We start from the raw sequence: 23,766 nt of genomic DNA, 5'->3' as shown, positions 1-23,766 counted from the left end.
GATTTTACAGTAAATAGGTATGTATATAATACATTTGAATAAATTAATAAATCAGGGTTCCATTTTTAAAAAGTTTCTCTCAGATTTTTATTGCGATGGCATTATGTAAGGCTTTGGACACATGGACAGGTTAAATCGCATTCTTGGCCTTACAGGTTTTTTTAAATTAATTATGCCTTCATTTATCTTCTGGAATTAAACTGATGCGGCAAGCTCTCAACGTACTGGTACTTATTTCTATTGAATATTGCAGGTTCCTACTTTCTACCTCCCCTTAAAAGGAAAGTACCTAAACAAAAAACAAACACACATTATTTAATAACGAAAATTGACAGTATGTTTTTACGTTCGTGCTGTATGTAACTAGCACACTAATGTCACCACTTCCCTGTTGCTTACTTGTCATTAGAAAGATCATTTGACCATAACTGTCATACATTTCTGTAGACATAACTATGTAACATCCTCCAGAGCGTGTAGTTAGTGGCAATGTTTCTACTTATATGGCTAAATAATTATAAAGATACTTTCTAAAACCCGCTTGTTGAGAATCGTTTGTTTTTCTTGATGATAATTCAGTTGGGTAGCGGGGTTACGAGAGGTCCACTTGAGAACGGAATACATAAACGCTAAGAAGATGTAAGCAAAAACATAGAATGCGTTTAGCTGGTCATTTTAGGAGTCTTATCAAAGTCAACTAAAGGCAGAACCCGGACACAACATACCGACATCTCCTTCTTGTGCCGCCTAACGCGTATGTGTAAGCGAGACAGGATATAGTCCGCGCCGCTTACGGCCATTTAGACTAAAGCGACAACTGCTCCAATCCCACATGTAACATAGATACTTAAATCATGCTTGTAATCCTTAACGGAATGAAACGCCATCAAACCGACAACAATCCACCAGTTGGAGACTTTTCCTGCAGAGTGTGCGGTAGAGTTTGCCGCTCTAGGATTGGCTTGCACAGCCATGAAAGAAAGTGCATTTCTTCGAGGCAATGACGTCATAAATCGTCTGAAACAGATGTATAAGGCCAATGATGAATCCTTAACGGAGTAGACAGGTTTATTAAAAAGACAACCCGCAGCCACTCCCTGATTATATCATTTAATAGACAGTACATTTGCAATATAAATAAACATAAATAGCCTATATACATTACACTGCTTCACTGCCAGTTGGTGGAGGTAATATTAATCATTTAAACAATTACTTAACAAATATATTACTAGTGAAATTGCTACTACAAATCATTGTAATCACATCAAGCATGGTAGTCAAAATTTTGTCACGATCCGATCAAACTTCGGCGATAAAAATTGCACTACACGTGAGTGATTTATCATTGGACGCGAAGTCGGCGCAAGCGCAGGTAGAGGGGTGAAAGGCAAGGAGGCCGGTTAGGTTTACCAAGCTTTGTAAGAGTTTTTGGATAATACAATTGTGCATAATTCTCAAATATTAATTTACAGGAACGTTAAGAATTGAATGGCATGAGTTCTTATTGAGAAATAATAGTGTCAGTTCCTGTGTTTTTGTCGTGATATTATGTAAATTTGCCTAGGATGACGTTTATTACTTGGCCGGACAAATGGGGAGCGATAATGAATAAAAGTACAATTTAATCTAACACTACAATATTTTACGCTAAACTTAATGCCTGAGTCAAATTTGATGACATTTGTAGTATTTATTCATTTCACCATGAAACTAAATCCTTAATACTATCGAGTTAGGTTACATCTACGTTTGTCTATCTTTTCTTGTTATCATGGTCACCCTACATATTCGCCCCGGTTTTACCCGAGGCTTTTGTCCAACTATTGCGTTATATTCTGTTCATATGTCAATGTACTAAGTGTCTTTACATGACATGTTCTGAACGTGTCTACTGAAGTGGGTCGCTGATTTGTTCTAAATTAAGACAGAGGTTTACATTCGTCGCAACATGAACTAAGTACCCACACCTCACCGAACTTTCTGTTAGACCGACGTGATATGTGGTGAACCGTATCGTAATCTATAATGGTTAAGGCAACTGTTGATAATCGCACTTAAAATAATATAAAACTCATTAGTGCGGGAGCAGTAATCGAACCGGCGGCGGCGCTCTCTGTTTCAAAACCAAGCTGGTCCCCACACAGGACCACTGTCATCATCTTTCTAGCGTTAACCCGTTTTTCATGTGATCCGCTTGCCTAACCTGAAGATATGACTGGTCCAGTTTTTATAGAACGGCTTAGGTCACATACCTCCGAAACGCATTTCTCGGGAATCACGATGTTTTCCTTTACCGCTGAGCACGTGATAATCATTTCTGATCCAATCATGAATTCGAAAATCATTGGTTTTGGCCTGTGCTGGGATTAGAACCAGCGACCTCACACTGAAAGTCACCACACAGGACCACAGTGACTTTGACCGAATTGTATAAAGGTATACATTTTATTAGAGAGTTTTTTTTCTAAAAACATCCGGTATAGGTCTTCCCACATCAATTGGAATGAAAACGACGCATATCTAATTAAAGCATATAATAACGGGTTCTTACCGCGTTTAAATGGGGATATGAGACTCCCGATATTTCGACACTGTTGCAAGTGCCATGATCACGGGATGACTGATGAGAACCCGTTATTATGTGCTTTAATTATGATAATAACCGCGTAAACTTAAAACGACGCATATCTACTTCACAAGGCTGGTAGGTTGGCGACCAAACACCCCAAGATCCGAGCCAACCTAGAAAAGCTAAATCTCTTAATCTCATGTCACTTATATAAAATTGATATAAGTCGATCTAAATGTCCTAAGATTGAAATCATTTAAATCCTACTCAATATCACCTTATGTATATCGGTCGATGTGCTCGTTTATTTGAAAGGGAGTGGCCGATTATATGCCAGCTGTTAGTCGGTTCAATCTAATCTAGCCTACAGAAACCACACGTGCTCTGAACTACATTTCGTATGTGAAATATTACGAATTGTTCAACTCGACTTATTTATCTTCAAGGCTTTGCTAGCTCAGAATAAATTCTAAGTAGATAGAAATGCATTAAATACAGGATATATTACAGGATTACATCATAGGAAATTTCAGGAATTTAGGTATAACCTTCGTAGAAAACTTCAATAAACTCGAGAAAAGTTGCATCCGGTGAATATTTTATTTAAAAAAATGATAGGTTCACCTTTGACATCTCGTGAGAGTGAAGATCGATAAGCTCGCTATAAAATGAGTTTTCATAAAGTTTTATAAGATAGGTACCTACCTCAAATCAGCTGTTAAAAAATATTATTATTTTTTCTTGTATTACGCGAAAATTAATTCTCGACATTTTCGCAATATCGAAAGAGAATTTTCACTCTTTAAATATTTTGCAACATTTTTTTGTTTCTTTTCCCTTATGGCCTTCGTTGGATATAAGTATTGTAGGCTCTACGTACAAAGGCTGTCACGACAAAATATCTGTCATTACTGCACGACCTCAGTGACGACAATGTCGTTCATTTGTACTTGTTAGGTTCGGTCGCTATCGCTTGTTTAACTTATTTGTAAATGGCACGATTATCTATAACACATATTGTACGCCCGGATCGAAACTAGCGTGTCTTTTGCGAGGTTTTGTCAACAAAAATAACAACTGAATGTCATTATTCAAAAAGACTCTTACAAGATTTTCCCTACAGGTAACTACTAAAAACTCAAATCAAGTACGACCTTCAAACGCAAACAAAATTGATCTCTGATTAAAAAGTATACCATTTCATACTTAATATCGACAATGTTTCATAAGTACTTACTTACTTTCTGTTGAGAGTTCGACGGAGACCTTATTGTTTGAAGGTCAGAAATTGTACCGGTGGCTATTGTGACCACTTCAATAGTATTCAAGTGGCCCATACAGTCGAAAAAAAATCTTAATTAAAAAAAAAACTTAAATGAAAACGCAAAAAAAGAAACAACATAACACAACAATGCAGAAAAGAAAATCAAGAAAATAACGGGTGTGGAGGGCGTCCAATATAAAAAGGCCACACTCCCCGCATAATGCCGAGACTCAGGTGACGGCGCATTTATAGACACTAAATATTAGTACAAATATAATTACATTGATATAACGTCCACGCAACGAATTATTAAGGCTGTGTGTACACATGACTGTGAATGTCAAACTGTTTTTGAACAATATTTCTCATGTTTCATCTTTACACGGTTGAGTTCGAACAAAGAGATTCAAAGTCATTCACATCTCAAATTACAATTTTGTCGTCAGATGAACTGGAACAGAGGGTCATGTTACCCAAGCTTATTTAAACGGAGTCGAAGGTTCTGTATAAATAAGAGAAGACCAGCTTGAGCATAACATAAACTGCCCATATACATCTCACTGCGGGGTACAGATCTCCCCTCAATCAACCGGAGGTTGTATGGAGCATATTAGAATACATTTGCCTTATAAGTTTTTCGCGACTACTTATATATTCGTCTAAAGTTTATATTTCATACTAAATGCAAAATTCAATAGTAACTTCATTGGAATCGAATCCGTGACGAATTCTGCATAATGGGAAGAAATACTTAATCTCTATTTCGCTAAAATGTTGTATAAGCTTCGAAAGCTACGTTACTTTGTTGAAATCACTCATGTGTAAAATTGGCGAGCACGATCATATGGCAATTACTATGTTTACAGACAAAATTATATATTGGAACTCATGTTTCGGGTCAGTTTAAGGAAACGATACCTGGTTTTGAAAGTCGCATCTTCTTTGCATTTTTCATTTATTTTGAGACATTCTATTTTCGTAATGTGACTCCAAAGAATTTCATTAGCCTTAATTATTTACTTTTTTATTAGTTTACTTGCTATCTCAACAATGCTACGCCACGTGATCTTGAAGTATGCAGAGTGAATGCCACACAATGCGCGTGTGTTATGTCATGTTAAGTAACAATCATCGCTACAGTAACTGCGTTCTTTACGTTCCTGGCATTGTCTTTACTTAGATTACTGTACCTTGCTTAGCCAAACACTGCACTTTCTTTGTCTATTGCATTGCGGAGATGCAACAGATTTCATCAGAGTGCATTGTTACAATATTGCCTTTACGGCTTTATTGCACTTTCTATCAGTTATGTGCATTGAATTGCACTATATTAATGAGTTGAACTGGAACAGTTGGTCATGATAGTTTTATGATTCGTTATAAAATGTAATATCTACAACACTTTATTTACGTTTCACTTTCGAGAGTTTAAGTAGTCCATTAGGTTCTGTTTCTATTCATATTGGAGTATATTTTAATAGCAATTTTGTCTTTTCAGGTGGAAGGCGCTGCTCGGGTTGGCAGGAGATTGTCATCACCATCAGCTCCCGATGCTAAACTAGAAGCTGAAGATGCATCGCCAGCGCCACACATTTCTAGAAGACGAGAAGAAATTCTAGATAGAAACCGATCAAGGGTTCGAAGCCGACCAACGGCTGAAACTGAAGCTGAGAGCCCACAGTCTCAACGCAACGAACGATTTGACTCAAGAAGAACGTATAGCCGAACGCGGAGTCGGCCGAGCGAAAGCGAGAATAATAAAGAAGCGCCAACGAGCAGAGACAATGTCATAAAAAGTCGAACAAGAACAAGTAGCAGGAGGACAACTCAATCTTCTCAAGCTCCCTTTGAGGTATCATCTCAAAGACCCGAAGTGATCAGACCTCAAGTCTCTAGGACACATTTGGACGCAGCAACTAAAATAACGACAATCAGGCCCTCAACGTTTCAAACAGATGATACATCCACCCAATTCAGACGTCGGGCACCAACATCTCCTACAACAGAGAGTGTGACGACAAGAAGGCGTGGACGAATTAACACTCGCGTAGACGCCAGAGCGCTAGATCTTGCTGTTTCTGGAACTACTAACACAATAACTGTCTCTAACAAAGAACCTACGACCGCAAGAAGCGCTGAAGATCTAAGAAATGCAAGAAAATTGAGATACAAAACACGACTATCGGAAACCGACACTAACTTAACAGGAGAAGGAATGACAGCTGCAAACGAAGTCACGAAATCTAGTCAGATCAAAGAAAATATTACTAGTCAACCAGAAATACAACCTACAACGACAGTTTCGGAAACCACAATTCAGCCGAGTACCGAAGCACCAACAGCTAAACCAGAGCCGATTAAAGCAGATAAAGTACTCAGACGACCCTTAACCCGCGGAAAAGCTAATTTCAGGCCTGCCGTAAAGCTGCCGAAAGTAAAGACTTCGGACGAAATCAGTGAAGACGATAACTACCCAGAAAGTTTTAAGGCATTGCTTCAAGCGAAAAATGCATCGGTAAGTTGTTATTCCCAGCATCTATAAACTCTCTGTAACACAACAAATAATTGGCAGACAATAATTGGCTTAAATTTTCAGACACAAGCAAGCTCTCCAGCCAGTGAGAGTTTGTCAGTGAAAGCATCACAAAGAGTTTACAAAACTTACACATCATCATCACAGTCAACAAACACTGGTCCTGCAAAAAACAAATACTCAAGGGTAATATTCTACACAATACAGTCATGTTTACCGCATTTCACATACTCCTAGACATTTATTTTACTTCACTTTGTTAGGGGAGCTTCCAGAATTTTAGAAGAAATACATTATAATAGCAAATAAAGATCAATTAAAAGCTGCTACACTAGTTGTTAAACATTTATGAACAAAATAAGAAGTAGAAGACATAATTAACATACAAGTGTAATTGAAACATTATGTCATATAAGTAGGTGAAAGAACTCAAAATAGAACTCATAATATATATGTGAGTTGTTTTTACTACTAGTAAGGACGGTTTTCAGAGATATAATTCTACTATAAATTAGATCGTATTCATAGCTACTTATGTCGTTAATAAATAGTTTGAGATAATTATGCTAGACGATAGCTATTACTTTTGTAGTTGCTATCTACATACCTACACGTTGTAACGTACTATTTAATATTTACAACAGTATTGTTTCATATCATAACACATTTTGTATTTCAAAACTAATATCTTATATAACACAAATCTTACAGTTCCGCAGCAAACAAATAAAAGTAAACGAAGAAGTTAAAAATGAAGAACCTAAAAAGGAAGGCGATCAGGAACAAAAGCCAACTGACACTGTGACAGCTACCGAAAAACCAAAATCTCGGATCACTGAATTCAGACCTAGAGCTGCTTATAGCCCAAGACATAGAAAATCAAGTTCCAATACTTCAACGACGCCAACGGTATCATCATCAAATCAGAGTTCAGAAAGGTCGCAGTATAAATTTAACAGAAAATTAAACCTTAGCACAACAGATCCACCCAAAGTTGAAAATCCAAGTAAATTCAAAAGACTTGGAACTAATACTTTATTGAAAAAATCTCTACCACGACCTTCTTATTATTCGCGTAGAAATGCAACAAGACCGACAAGTACTGAAACCCAGGTTTCAACAGAGAAGGAAAAGGTAGAGACTAAAGATACAACTAGAAAGAGTGTGTTGCCCAAAACATCATATTACTCAAGGTTGAGAAATAAAAAGAACGACACCGTTACAACCACTTCTACAGAAAACAGTACAGATGCTATTGTGCAAACTCCAGCTGAAAATAAAATGGAAGACAGTGTCGATATGCCATTAATTTTCAGCTTGTTGAAAAACAATCCTGTAAGTGATAACACAAAAACACTGAAATCAGAGAGTCAAGTAACGAAGGAACCAGAGAGGGAAAAGCAAATGTTTATAATTGCTGTGAGCAGCAAGGAATCTTCTGAGAACAGCACAGAGAATGAAGTGCCTACTAAAGGAGAAGAGTCTGAAAATAAAGTACCCATCAATGTCGTGTCGTCGACTTTGAAATATCACTCAAATTTCAAGGACAATGCAGCAGTAAACGTGTCTGAAAGTAAAGATCAAGTGGCTCATGAGGCGACTCCACCAATAAGAAATATTCAGACGAGAAAATATGGAAGAAAACGTCCTAAACCAGAATACTATGAAGAAGCTACTGAAGTAACACCTAGAACTAAAGACAGGAGTTTGAGAAAATTCAGCGAAGCGTATTCCAAGTCCACTGAACCAACAACAAATGGTGTAAGTACTTTTTAATTGTGTTTTTATAGAAGCAGCATATACATCTCACGAAAAGAGTTACGTGAATGATAACTATTGTGTTACTTTTCCGGTAAAATACTAAATCAAAGTAGATTTTGTTTAGTAAACCGTTCCACACTATCAACAATTAAAACAAAACCTGTATATTATTATTTTGCATACTATTAATACTGGCTAATTTACAGATTCCACCAGAGCCTGAAAAACAAAAGAGCAGGTTTAGCTCTAAGTATCGGGCATCGTATATCGATAAACCGTTTTATAAGGCTACTGTACCCACTGTAACTCCTTCAACTGTAAGTATCTTTGGATATAATAAAAAACGAAAAAATAGTAATACTAAACAGCAATTATCTAATAAAAGTGAACCTACTTCATAAAATACGAAAGTTACTCAACAGACAAAGCCCCTTTATAAAATTGGCATTAGGAATCCATCATCAAAATATCTAGTTAGAATCACCAAAATCATCAAACTGTTCATAATCGCTTCAATGTGAATAACATTTCATCACCAGCTCATTTTAAATATTTAATTCCATTATGTGTCAATATCATTAATTAATTTCGGATGTTACTATTATCATTCATAAAATTTTACCGTAGTAGTGCTGCGTGTGCAATTTTATTGGGATAATACTTGCTTTACGGCTATTCCACAATTTGTTCTATTTTCATCTAAAACTTCTACAATTTGCGTGATTAATACACATACTTAGTATGTTTAGTCTATATAAACAAATGAAGAATTAACGCGAACGAAATGAACTATAATAATATTAATGACGTTCATTCTTCATTTGTATTTAAATGTATCAAATTGTAATGAAAAGTTTCTCGTTGCTAAAGGCTTGGCTGAAATTCTTCGTGACTGACCCCCAGTTGGCAAAGTCCGTTGAAGAGCCTAAATGGTTCGAGGTGGAGGACATTTACGTAACCACGGAGATGTCAAGACTGAACGTCACCGCGCCATCAATCTCACACGAATCATCATTAGAACTGGTTAATGGAATCATTTAGTCCATAATGATCCGCTATCACTTAACATGGTCATTTCATCCACACATTCATTATAAATAGTTATATTTTTACGTTTTGAAGAGATGTTGTAGTTTAGTTTTAGTTTCATATTAAGTTTTGTTGTTGTTGTTATATTTTTATTTAGCAGTTAATTTTGAAATTATTATTCCTAGTTTGTTTAAGAATTATTTTTGCTAAGCATCTCTTTAAGACCAAGATATTCATTATCGTGATGGTTGTTGCGTTAATTATCTTAAAAAACACGATTTCTATACTTTAAACATTTAAAAAATCAGTGATGAAGAAGTTAACGCATCAGCTCTACTCAAGAGAATGTACATAGAATAAAGTACTACTAACATGCATTATGAAGACATTAAACTTTAATATTTACTTTAACTTGTTTTAATGTACAAACAGGTTTTCTCTTCTCTATTTCTTTTTTTCTGAGTGATACTAACGCTCTGTGTGTTGTGTATCTATTTTCTTCTTAATTCCAAGAGTAATAAAGAGGCTTTGGTCTTTGCACAAGTTTCCACTTACAGCTCTTTGGGTCTTTACACGTGTTTATTGTTACTTTCTGTACACAACATTACCTATTCTTTTTATATGGGTGAGATTACTTCTTATTTCAGGTAGAGGGCGAAGAAATCGATTTAGGGCCTGACATGAATGCTATCTCCTTTACTAAGACCCGAAGTACATTATCCTCAGCAGACTTGAGGCTTTCAGAGAGCCTCATGAAACCCTCGCACACCATGAACGTGGAGGCCTCACAGCACTCGCCATCAGTTACAGTATCTATTTTTGATGCTTTAGCTGAAATACTTACGTCCACACCCAGAACACCCCGACTATCATCGACTACTGAAGTAACGCAAAAACAAAACATTAACGATATACAGACACTCAACGGCGTGAGTAACAGTATTACTGTAAATAGTGTCAGAGGTTTAGCGAGTCAGGACACGTTCACGACGATCACCGACGTGAACTCTAATACTAAATCTGTACAGACCACTGCGCAGACAACACCAACTGTGATTAACCGGCTGTCGGTTGTGGAAGCCGCTACACCGTCACTAAACACTCAAGATGGGAATTTTACTCCTGTGAATATACCAACTCTTCCTACTTCCTCTCCCACCACTCCCGTATCCGCTAGGAGACCTTTTGCCATCAAAGTATTATACTCCGATACAGAACCGCCATCAGACAAATCGACTGCCACCGAACCCTCTCGTACATCAAATCCGCCGTCAACTGACAACCCAGTAACGGTACTTAACACTGTGTCTGATTTTTTGTTAGCTAATAACAACTTAGTATCCTCCGAACTAACTAGCATGTTGTCAAATAACATTAGAGATATCCTACAAAATATGGATGAAAAAACTAGATCCAAAGTTTCAGTAGATATGGCGAACCTATTACAGACATTAATCCCTCGAGCTTTGAATGGACTTACTGATAATGATGACCCTGACAATATCCTTAATACCACTCCCTACAGCTTGGAAGATATATATGATACAGAGAATATTGATATTGATAATAAAACTAACGACATAAATGTCGATAGTTCAAATGCCTTCCAAACTGTAGTGACTGACAACCTTGTAAATAGAGTTGGTACAACCCTTGGTATTACAGAAAACCCTACCCAAGCTGTAAATAGCAATAATTCACCGAGTACTGTAAGTAGCACAATACCTGCGTCTAGTAGTCAGACGACATCAGCTGATGCAACTTCAAGTTCTGCACTTTTGAGTTCAACAACAACACCTAATAATGTTGTGACAATTACCACTGACACTACACCTACCCCTGGTACAGCTTCATCGTCTGTTTCACTAGATGTAGAAACAATAAGTGTAGGTGGAGAAGTAAATAGAGTCGCTTCTTCTTCAATAGATAACACTAACATGGATGTTCCTCTTCCCTTTTTATCAAATTTCAAAGTCCGAGATTTTACCGTCACTGAAACAGTTGACGTGGACCGTAATACATCAACGACACAAATTAATCCCTCACCTTTAACGACTCCAATTTTGAAATCGGTAGCTTCGTCGCAAGTTATTGAAAACAAAGATAGTAATATACTACAAGATCCAAATCAAGTTTCTCCAATGCAATTGTGGGTTTTATCTAAAAAGGCTCGAGTTTTGCAGATGATTGAAGACCTTATAAGACAGCATAATAATGAAATCGCGACTGCTCCACCATTGACAGAATTACTCAATCAACCAAATAATATTCCTTTGTCCAATCGTTTGACTCAAATTTTGAATACAATGAGCACCACGACTGAATCTACAGACATCACGACTGAAAGCACCTCTACTATGACTACCCCATCCCTTAGTCCTTTCCCACTTTTTACTACACAGTCAGCCCAAACAGATAGCACTGGAAATTCTGCTAATGGCCGAACTGTAATGTCTTCAGCAACAGATACATCTGTTGGTGACATCACTTTTACAACTATTTCTTCCACGGACATATTTTCTCGGTTGGCCCTATCTGAATCAGTTGCAGTCACATCATCCTCTACTGAAAATGCTGACGCCACATTGAGCACTACAACAACGCCAACAGTTCAAGGAACAGATGAAGTGTCTAGTAGAACTCAGGATTCTATGACGACTACACAGGCGAATATTGAAACCACAACAACAGAGTTATTAAACACAGAGACAACTGAGACAAATGTAGACTTCACCACAGTATCAAACTCTGACACCACAACCACACGGGCAGATGTAGAAAACAGCACAGTTTCGTTCATTAGTAACCCAGTAAACGTCGCTAATGAACCGCCGAAAAAAGATTACGTCATATTTGGAATTTTGCCAAACAATACAGTGGTACGTAAAGACCCTAACGATGACATATTGGAAACATTAACAGAAGCGAGCCCTTACATCGTATACAGTTTACTGCCCAATAACACCGTAATTCGTAGATTCCCGAATGGAACTAGAGTGCCACGAGTCATGCAAAAAATTGACGTACTACCAATCAGTCCATGGAGCCTAAGAAACCCATACAGCCCCATCCATAACAATCCGGCCATTGTCAGACCGAATAACCCCATCCGAGTTTCCACTAATATCGTGACATCCACAGACACATCCAATAACGGATCGGAAAACCGATTAACCAACGACACTGTAAATAACCAAGAAATGATGGTATTGTCTTTAAGTTGTTTAGCTTGAACGCTATGCTTGGGGCTTGTTTTATCACTGTCAGCAACATCTGTAGTGCATGAGATAAAGCCAGCGCATGAGAAGGGTTGCATGTGGTTTATCTAGTAAGCTCTGCATGCTATTGCACGACAAAGCTTCCATCGACTAACACCGCAAAGCATAACATTTTATTTCGTAATTGCAGATACCTTCGACACTTAATATAAAAGATAGCAGTTCATTGGGTGTAACTACCGCCACAAATAAGTCGCCTGCTGAAAAAAGCACTGCCTCGCATGTTTTGAGTTTACGCACAACTACAATGCTACCTTCTGTTGATGAGATTCTGCTTAATAGTATATCATCAGCCGTTAAAGAGGAAATGGTCATATCATCAATGACAACTACTCGTGAACCAAGAATATTAACACTGGATATCGATCCGGAGGTATAATTCATTATTTCATTCACCGATCATTTTAATCACATAACTGGTTTATTTATTTATTCACTAATTGTTTATTGCACCAATTTGTCGAAGTCGTCTGCGTAGTATAAAATAATATTTAATGCATGTAAACAATTATTTTTGGAGTAATTTCTATCTTCTTTTTGGTCAAGGTAAGAGTAAGAGGTGTCGGTGTTAGCCTGAATGCTAAAGTTTTAAGTGCATAAGTACAATTAGTTCGCTTACAATATTAAATAAGAATACATTTAAACACAATAATGACAAAGTTTTAAAATTTTACAGACTAAACAAATACGAACGGAAAAGCCTGGTGATGGAAATGAGGGTCCTGTATTTAAATACATACCAATTGACGAAGTGACACCAGCCCCACAAGACACAAACGTGTTAAAATTAGCTTCAACAAGAGCGCCATCTACATATAATACTGGAAGTGAATCAATTGCAACAGTTACTGAAGTAGTTACACAAACGCCTCAAATTCAGTCACGACAGAAAACAGAAGATCCAACGACGACTATACAAATTACAGTTGGTACCCCACTTGTGACAACAGATAATACCTTTACGAATGTTCCTACTACAACCGAAAGTACAACTAACCCACCAATGTTTACTGTGCCACTTACAACTGCCTATACTACGACGGACGTGCCAACAACAACTACAACGGAAGCCACTACCACTACAATGGCACCAACAACAACAACTACTACCACAACAACAACGACGCCTGCTCCTACAACTACTACTACTACGACGACAACAACCCCGGCTCCAACAACAACAACTACTACTACAACGCCAGCGCCAACAACAACAACAACTACTACTACGCCTGCGCCAACAACAACAACGCCTATTATTACGACTAATCCAACAACCATGAGCACAACTAATGTGCCCTATTTAACAGTAACCAGTGTTGAAGAAAACCGCATGTTACAAGAAGACGCGAAGCTATCCCAAAACATTCTTTCAACAGAACGTAGTCCAAAGAGTTTAAATGTATTTAGCAATAATAATCAGATACCATTTGGAGATTTCACCACTACAGTACCTCCAACTACTAAATATGCGTCCAGAACTCAACAAAGTGAGGAGATGAAGTTATTGCAAGCATTATTAGCTGGCAATGCCCAAAGTCCGAGCACAATCTCAATACCAAACTTCGGTGGCAATATAAGAGTGGAAACAAGAGCACAAACAACTACTTCACGGTCTATAGAAGATGATATAAGACAGTTTGAAGAAGACACTAAATTGTTAAAAGCACTGTTAGCTGCTACGGGACAAAATCCAAACAGCTTAAATATACCTTCACTTGATGGTTTAAATATCCCTACAAGAGCAACCACTCCTTTTACGACAACAACACAAAGAGCGACTACCACAACAACAGTACCAACCACAACAACTACACGGGCTACAACAGTCAGAACTCAAACCACAACATCGACTGTCAATGATGATATTAAACAATTAACGGAAGATGCAAAACTTTTACAAGCACTATTACAAGCAACAGGTCAAAATAACAATGCTAACATCCCGATCGTATCAGGTGTTACATCTAATGTAAGGATAGCATCAAATCCTATTACTACTTCTAGAATCTCTAACCCTACCACGCCTTTGAACGTCCACCCAGTATACAAATCTCGAACAACTACACCTATGACGCCGGTTTTTACGACTGTATCGCCTATATTGACTAAATTGCAGCCTCGAGGGCCAAGTACTGGTTCGGATGAATCTGGCATTTCAACAACACTCCCACCCCAGGGAAGAAGAAGAGTGCCCACCTCAACGGTTGCTACTGGCAGACGTGCTCCAGCGTCAAGATTTACGGTGACTACTGAAATTCCTAGTACTTCCACATTCTCTGATGCAGAGGACTTGGTATTCCTTCAGAATTTGGTAAGATATTTTTATAATTCGCAGATATTTTTGATTTACCTATGTGAGCTGTTAATCGATTGCAATAACAATTTTAATTTCAGAAATCGGTATTGAAAACAAATCCTAATAACGAAGATCCTGAAGCAGCGTTAGCCAATCGCATCATTGCACTAGCTGTAGAAAGAAGTTTGAACGAAATAGAGTCTGGCAAGCAAGCGAACGTTGGCAGAACAGGAATAACAGTAGCTACTACCCCAGTTACTAGTCCTCCTACTACAACTACCACTACTACAACAACAACGACCACAACAACAACCACAACAACGACGACAACAACACCTCGACCAATAACAACAACAGTCAAAGACAGCACACCATCATTAGAAGAAGACATTAAACAATTCCAGGAAGACACTAAACTACTTCAGGCGTTACTTAAGGCAACAGGACAAGATCCATCTAAATTTAACATACCAATATTTCCCAGCGTAACCACTGATACAAAAGTGAGTTCAAAGCTACCGGCTGCGAATGATCTAAATTTACTGGCAAATTTACTCGCTTCGCCTTCGCCTCTTAATGAACCTTTCGACTCTCTTACTGAGAAGCCTAAGCCTACTGCTCAGACTACTCCTAGGCCGTTTGGCGCGAAGATAGTGGTTAAGGATCAATTGAAGAATGAAAAAGATGACGCGAAATTGTTACAAACTTTGATAAAATTACAGGGTGTACAGGAGACTACGACCCAGAAAAGCAAACTAGCTATTACAGGTAACGTACACCTGAAAGATTTTTGATCAATTTGTTTCTCACTAATTAAAATGACATTTTTATCAGATTTGACGAATATTTGTCACAAAATTTAATCTTCAAATGGAAATAGAATAATATTCTAGATGATAAATTATTAAAATAAGTAATTTTCTTTGTGATTATTCGTAAAATATACTACCGAACATGCATTGCGAATATGCTTTATCGTATTAATTAGACTAAGAAGAAAAATAAGGTTGTAATGTTGTAATTATAGATTAAATCCAGCTATATATAATATGTTTAATCTTATTTCAAAAATGTTTCAGGCCAATCTTCGGATGAGGCGCTTAAGAAGTTGATTCAGCAGACAAAGACCCCGGGCATGGTGTCCGAGGCTACTAAAGCGCCTGTAGCAATCAGCACAGAGTTTGGCAAAAGCAACGACGCTTTGCTCGCCGCTCTATTGAAGGAGCAAGGATTCGGGCCCACCACGGCAAGTTCTTTGGATGAGCAACTTCGCCTTGCTGTTAGTCTCTAACTTTTCTTTTCTTACTCTAACTTTTATTGAGCATTGGGAGCCAGAAAAAAAAGCAATTTGCAAGCAGAATTTGTCGTAAAGTTTGTTCTTACTTTTGTAATGTTGCTAATTATATACCATTAACCCTTAATTTTGTTTAGCTAGTTTTCTCCCTTCTTTTTTTGACTTCCATTTGCGTCTGAAATGTCTAGAAGGTAAATATTAATCAATCAATTCATCACCCACAGTAACACCTGAATGTGCATGAATCACTCTTGTTCATCACTGATCTCTGACCTCTCGTCTCGCTTGATAATCTGTCTTAATTTTTTAATTTATCATCATAATTATTTATCGCATCCATTATTAGCATAATGTTAGAATTGATAACCTCGTAGGCTTTACTCAACCAAGTGGTAGTGACGCCGAAGGCTAGGCGGACAACGACGCCGCCGCCGCCACCGCCGGCGCCAAGAAGACCGATCCTGGATGGATTGGCGTGGCTCTGGCAGCAATGGAGGGAGACAGGCCCAGGGCCGGCGGCGGCGAGACCCAACCGGAGGCCAGCGATCCCTTCCAGCGCTCCATCATCAGCACCGACCAGCAACAGGGTCCCCTGGTTCGGCTCCGGGCCATTCATTGGCAACGCGCCCGACCAACCTTCGTCCAACAGAGTGGGTTTCGCTTCACTTTTACTTAAACTCTGTGATTGGGGATAAGGTGACGGATCAGTACTTAGATTAAATACTGTGTGTATTTTAAACATAGTTCTGTGTAATATATTGTAAATGGATACCTTCGGAGTACCTAATATTGGGACCGGTTCCTATTTAATCTAAGTCTGATTTTACATTGTACATTAATGGGTTGTGAAGGGTGGAAATTGTATATACCCTTAGTATAAAATGTAGGTGTATCATATAATTAAATAAATTTTATTTTAGGTAGAAAACAATTTAATAATGACAATATTTCTTCTGAATTACTTTGTTTATTCTTTAATTTATTAAAAATTGGCTTCTGTGACTTGTATATAAAGATTGTGCCGTAAAGCTATGCGTTTTTTTTACAATAAAAATGTTTAGTAATTTTGTTGTTTACATTATTTTTACAAAATGAGGCGGTGCACTTTGTGTGGTAAATGTAAAAGATGTATTATAATAGGTACCACCACTTTTGCGAAATTGGAGCTGGATTTTACTTTCCGATATCTCACTCTTCTTTCTTTTATAGAAGATAATATAATAATATTATTGTTTTAATCATAATTACAAAAAAACAACACGACGTCCCAAAGGTTTTACCCGAGTAATTCTTTTTTTTTTTAAATAATTATGTAAGATTCCAATACCAGAGATTTAAGAAAGTAAAATCCAATCTTATTCATATTTCCTATGGTGATGTGTTAACATTCCCATTTATTAAAGATCTCCCCATAAGGTATTCCTTTAATCCCTTCGGAGCGTGGAACCTTGACGAATGAGGTGTGGTTCAATGTTTTATTAATACATTCACAAAACAATAATAAGATCCAATTTACCAAGTTGAATTGAGTAGACGAAGAAAATTGAACTTGAAAATATAATCTTTCCCTTGTATATAATTAATTATTCCCTTGTATATAGTAATTTTACTAATACGTGGATAATGTGGTTGATTGTACATGTACTTATGTGAAAAAATCATACACCTGTTGTTAATATATCATGTATAATTGTTTATTATCCCATGAAAATAAATAAATATAATTAAATAAATTTCATTTTAGGTAGAAAACAAATTAATATTGACAATATTTCTACTGAAATACCTTGTTTATTTTTTAATAAGAGAAAATTAAAAATTAATTCATATCCTACAAAAGGAAAAAAAGGAAGAAAAAGAAAAAAATATATTTTCAGAAAGAGGACCTTAGAAGTATACCTCTTTATTGTGGCATTTTCAGCCATCTCCGGCTGAATATCACGGTTATGATTCATAGGATTTGTCGAGTTAACCCGTTTACTTAGCCGTTTACCATTTAACTAGGTAACATGGAAAACTAAATAAAGTAAATAATGTTTGTTAAGTTGTCGAATAAACAAAATAATTGGTAAAATGGTTCTTAATTTGTGTGTGAAGTATCCAACATTGGTTCTTTGTGGCATTGTACATAAATACCGTGTTTGTGAATATTTTACTGTACACATAAAATTTGGTGAGTAAATGCAAAATTGGTTCCTCAAAAATAACACTGTTTATAATCCTAGTTTGTAAATTGCAATGAGCACTAAACTGCTTAACACTTTTAATCTTCAGGTACCTACTAATTCTGTAAGATAATTTACGATTGGTGCAAAATTAACGTAGTGAAGCACAGATAGATTAATATACTCACATTAACTATGGCAAATAACTTTTGTGGTGTCCGAAGTTCTGGGGGGTTAAAATGGCTACATCTAAGCGAATCACATAAGAAAGCAATATTGCTATTTGACATTTGTTTGCATTGCGCACTTAATTTTATATGCGCAAATATCAAATTGCTTTGATGTGGCCCTTTTTTAACCCCCCTACTTCAATTCACGGACATTGTCAAAATCACTTTATGTGACTGTCCTTTGTTTGATGAAAAGACTGAATCACCTGATTGACCGAAAAATAAGGTGTTTCTGTGCTTCGGAAGGCACGTTATATCCGCCCAAACACATTCCTTTCAATGAAAACAATGGTAGTGCGTACTATTCTGATGTGCTTTCACTTTAATAATACAAAAACTACATTATTGTAACTACGATAAATTGAAGATGTCATTGGAACCCTCTACCTTTGTAAAAATTTACAGCATATCAAATGTAATGTAAAATATTTTTTCCGTTTTGAAATTAATAATAATTATTAATAATAAGGACATGATAAAAGTTACGTTTGATGTGCTAAAGTGTAATTAATCTTATTAATATTATAATTACTTTTATTTTAATTTTTTTATAATTAAAACAGGTACTTACTGACTAAGAAGATGGTAATGTAACTAATGATGTATAATATTTATTATTCTAAAGCGGTGATCCGTCCATACTAACATTCATTTTCCAACTCAACTAATATGCGACATAAAGCATGCCTTTCAATATAATATTCAGTAATATTTTCATAAATATATACTCGTTTATCTTAATTTAAAAATGAAAATGGTTTTTCATTTTTTGTTAATACATAGTAAAGAAGTTTCTCCTCTGTGTAAATACTACCTAAGCTAGAGAGCAATTATGTGCGATTTTTACTATTATCATCTGGATTTCTGGAAAATACAGTGTAACAAATACCTAGGCGAACCCGGGTAAAGTCGGTAGTCTATTTTCAATCTTTGTCAAATTCTTTTTTCTCACACGTAGATTTACATTTATTTTCTCTCAAAGATCTATTTCAGTCTCTAACGAGTTTTATGAGGTACTTATTGGTTGCACAGTAATCTTGCCTTCAAGCTTTTAACGGCTTTAGTCTGATCAGAAATGTGTGTTATTTTATTTATAATAATTTTGAAGCTACTGAATAATAAACAATTGTGTCTCTACACTTTTAACATTCAATACAAAATGATGTCGCATTTATAAAATGACCATAGCACCATCTAGCATAGTACTTGAACGTAGCATAAATCGTTCTATAAAAAAATGATTATTTTTTCAAACATATTTCTGGTCAGGCTACAATCCAAATGATTTTCTGCTGATACTAATTCCTAACCCTTGACTAGGTCCCGTTGGAGCCCCCTAGGGCGGTGACGGCGGAGCAAGGTCCCGGACGAGGGCAGCTGGTCTCGGCAGCCATCAACGTTACCAGAGCGTTCTCCCAGTTCCTTGGAGCTGCCATTGCGGTAAGCATCGTAGGAAGGTCGTCAGGAAGCCCATATTCCTGAAAAATGCATAACATAAGCCACGACCTCTATCCCAATTGGGAGCAGAGGTACATCCCAAAGAGCTTTCATGTTAGACCAACGTCAACGTGATATTGGATCAGCCGTATAGCCTGAAAAATGCGTTTCAGAGGTAAGCGACTGTGATCTAATCTGTATTGGTTGATTGGTTGGTATTCTCTTCGCGGGTTGGAAAGTCAGACTGACAGTCGCTTCTGTAAAACCGGACCTGTAAAATCTGCAGGTTAGGTTAAGTTAGCGGACCCTGGGAAAACGGGATAAAGCTAGGGACGAATAAAATGGATGCAAAATAGATGGAAAACGTCGGAACTTGGATGGATGGGGGGCGCCCCATTCGGTCGGCCAAGTAGTTCATGCCATCTATAAGAGAAAATACTTACAGGAAATCATGTTAAAAAAATATTCATGAACTTTTGTTGCAATCCATGTTAGGTCCAAAATAGGTATTTAAGGATCAGCCAAGTATTGAGTTTCAAATTATTTGGCCGATCTTACTTCACGTGAATCACGATGGTTTTATATAAAAGTGTCTAGTATAATTTTAAAAAGATGTTACTGTTGTGTATGAAATTTATAATTACCTATTTACATATTTTTTCAGGCAATTGCAATTGGTAATTATGAATGAAATTGTAAATTCAACTTGCTAATAATCACGACAATACATGTTTAACGTTCACAAAATTAACTAAGTATCATTGTAACGCATCGTCAGTACCTAATTCATATTAAGCTTGACATTTAAAATTAATAATAAATATGACATTCATAATTATTAATAATAAAATTACAATATAATTACCATTATTATCCTTCCTTTCAATCATAAAATCCTTCAGAAAAAATCTTTATTGGCTTACGTATTTGTATTTTTTTTTTAAATATATAATAATATCTATTATATCTACTTGTAAAACATGTTTACAAAGACTGTAAATATTGATTGATTGTACGTATAATGTATAGAATATAATACAGTAGAAAAGGGGATCCTTATTGAAATATCAAAATAATGATAAGGAATTCAAAATCCTTATACTTATCCAATAAAATATACGGGTAAGAATTGAATCTTAACGGCAGATCCATATAATAATATATTCCAAACAAGATTCAATAGATTTACTATAGGTAGAAATTGACAACAAAGGTCTTCTTCTTACTTCTCCAAATGCATCTCAACGGTACTGTATTATAATTACATTTTGGAATTTGATTTTGTATATGAAATTCCGTTTTGAAAATAGAATTTGATAAATTCTCAACTTGAAAACAATCATAATTAAAATATAAAAAATCGGTCAAAAACCAATTGTAATATAATTCTTTTGTAATTTTCAGGGTGCAGCCCAAACAGTCCAGAGCGTAATACGTGCGGGCCAGAGAGCTGCGACAGACGCGTACTCTACTGGGTCGGGATAAGGTTCATTATTGAAAGCTGGTTGAACTTGAACTTTTAGCCTCAGTGTGTTTCAAAAAATGTTGTGTTACTCGATGTGTTCTAATAGAGAAGTACTACTTTAGGACGAAAGGGTCAAGACTTGGTCTTCGTCGTTTCGATGTCGGATAACACTTAATTTTATTTTACTTTGATAGCTCTAAAATTCCATATCTATCACTTATGAAAATAAAATAAAATTTGTCTACCAGTATCAGCACCAGCGCCTACCTACATATAACAAGCATATTTTTATCACCTACTAGTAGGTATTATATTGTAAAAAATATATACCAACCTAAACTTTAAAACAGATGTACTTACCCAGTCAATTACTATACGTACCACTAAAAGAGAGTCTAAACTCGCATGGATACCCTTTATAGTTGAAATCATAAAAAGTAATAAAAATCTAAGAATATAATAGAGTAGGTAAGTAGGTTCGACTGACAGAGAGGTAGGCGTTTGGAATTCTGCGTACCTACACCTTCAAGCAACCACATGTACCTTACCTTTACCTACCTCTAGTGTTCCAGTACCGATAATTGGGAAGCCCAAAATTTATCAATTCGCACTGAGGACAAATAATGGACTTAGTAGGACATGTTACTTACATGGACTCGAAACTTTTGCGAAAGTGTCATAGTACGCACTATGTGTTGCATGTGCTCAATGTAAATAGCTAGTTGGATATAGGATTAGTTGTAAATTACGGTCTCGGGATGTCCTCATAAAGATAATTTAAGTACATGTCTAAGAAAGTTGTTCGAATATCGTCCTTACATGGAACTAAATAAGGATGACGTGAAAAGTACTGATTAGAAAAATATTATTTCTAATATTCATTTTTATGAAGACAATCTTTTAAAAAATAAAAGGAAATGTTTACGGTTCTACGGAAGATCTTGTTGCTACAAGTTTAAAAATGTTCCTAAAAGCAGAGGTCGTGAACATTTTCTTAAAATATATATTTTTAGTAGGACTTAATTCTATTGTACCTCTCGTTTCAATGAGCGATTCTTGTCGGTCCTGTAAAGAATGTCTGAGCTAGAATTTATGATAAGAATGTGATGTTAGCACTATTTTAGTTGTATTATTTAATTAATATTTTAATATGTAAATAACTACGCTTTTTTATGGAATCTTGCTTTTAAAACTTGTATTTCTTAATAAAATCATTTATTTTAGGAAACCAATGTCGTAAGTAGTTTAAATCGATATTTTGAATATTGTAACTAAAAATTAGCTCAGTTTTTGTTTACTTATTGAAAGCACTTATGTTTTGTATCACAAACGAAAGAAGGAACCGATTTTATTAGTAATAATATTGATATAAACACCATATTAGTTACGAGAGAGATTGTCATCTCAAAAATAGTACGATAAGCAAATTAAATTAGGAATTTTTAATCTTAAGTTTAAATACATGTGCCATCACCGCACGTGCTCTCTCCGTTTGCTTCTCTATCTTCTGTGCTTTTATTTATTTATTTAATTCGGTATATTTTAATTAATTGTGAAAATTTAAAACAGCTGATAATGAACAAAGAACCAGTACAGCCAGTTTAATATTTAAAAATTAAATAAGGTGTATTTTTATATAATTATAAATATTTGCAAATGGTTGCTTACCAATGGAGCTGGCTGTCTTTTCACTGCCTCTAGTTTTATAGTAGTAGAATTAAGTTGTTTATTGGGTAGGTAGCTTAAAGACGAATTTATAAAAATAAAAATAAAGTAATTTATCCTGTCACAACATTTTATACCCATCTAAAACTTGCTAAATTATGCGTCAAAAACCGTAAAGCATTTTATTTTCATATTAGTCATAGAAGACCACTGTGCAATAATTTTTGTATTCCATAAAATAGTACACATCGCATTACGATCTGTGGGTTTTCTGCGTGTCTAATTATAACCATTAAAATATTAATGTGTTATGAAAAATAAATTTATTTATATACTGAAATGTTGATTTTTATTATAAGTACTATTTATTTTTGTCCAACGTGATAAAGTAAAAGTACACGCATATCTATGTAAGGACCTGCTAAGTTACGAAGCATATAAGCGAATCATTGGCCCCGATTCCTGCACACAGCTCTTAAGTAACTTAAAGTAAGATAATGATAGCATTATCTTATCCGCTGGAAAGGAAAGGGACAGAAGATTGACAGCTGTTAATTTTAGGACGAATGAGTAAACGAATGAATAACCCGGGTGAATCAAAAGGTATCTCGCTGGTATGGAAACCGTTTCACGTGTGCTGTCAACTTAATTTTGTCGGGTTATTGGCCAATGTAAAACTTTTATGCACTTGTTTTATTTGAGAGCACAAATAAAAAATATTATTTAGATTTGTGCTTGAAATGGACATGTTTTCCATAAATTGTATGCTTGTCG

At 35.9% G+C, this 23,766-nt stretch overlaps 1 protein-coding gene across 11 annotated transcripts in view; it reads left to right on the top strand.

The window, feature by feature from the left end:
- Positions 1–22,544, top strand: part of LOC126366181 (uncharacterized) — a 156,591-nt gene extending 134,047 nt beyond the window's left edge. For 3 of the 11 annotated variants that reach the window (XM_050009145.1, XM_050009144.1, XM_050009146.1), the window contains exons 4-16: positions 5,335–6,351; positions 6,433–6,555; positions 7,081–8,130; positions 8,337–8,447; positions 9,807–12,365; positions 12,568–12,810; positions 13,114–14,751; positions 14,835–15,239; positions 15,459–15,504; positions 15,816–16,015; positions 16,405–16,680; positions 19,746–19,865; positions 21,267–22,544. In XM_050009145.1, the coding sequence (XP_049865102.1) occupies positions 5,335–6,351; positions 6,433–6,555; positions 7,081–8,130; positions 8,337–8,447; positions 9,807–12,365; positions 12,568–12,810; positions 13,114–14,751; positions 14,835–15,239; positions 15,459–15,504; positions 15,816–16,015; positions 16,405–16,680; positions 19,746–19,865; positions 21,267–21,347 (7,869 nt within the window). In that variant the 3' untranslated portion in view covers positions 21,348–22,544. Of the gene's footprint in view, positions 1–5,334; positions 6,352–6,432; positions 6,556–7,080; positions 8,131–8,336; positions 8,448–9,806; positions 12,366–12,567; positions 12,811–13,113; positions 14,752–14,834; positions 15,505–15,815; positions 16,016–16,404; positions 16,681–19,745; positions 19,866–21,266 lie in introns of all 11 variants that reach the window. The other 8 variants (XM_050009147.1, XM_050009150.1, XM_050009149.1 and 5 more) reach the window with 8 other exon arrangements.
- The last annotated feature ends 1,222 nt before the right edge of the window (positions 22,545–23,766 follow it).

The sequence above is a fragment of the Pectinophora gossypiella genome, chromosome 4, assembly GCF_024362695.1.
Source record: "Pectinophora gossypiella chromosome 4, ilPecGoss1.1, whole genome shotgun sequence".
In the NCBI taxonomy this organism is placed as follows: Eukaryota; Metazoa; Arthropoda; class Insecta; order Lepidoptera; family Gelechiidae; genus Pectinophora; species Pectinophora gossypiella.
Note: the sequence above shows the minus strand (reverse complement) of the source record. Positions and strands in the feature narration are given on the sequence as shown.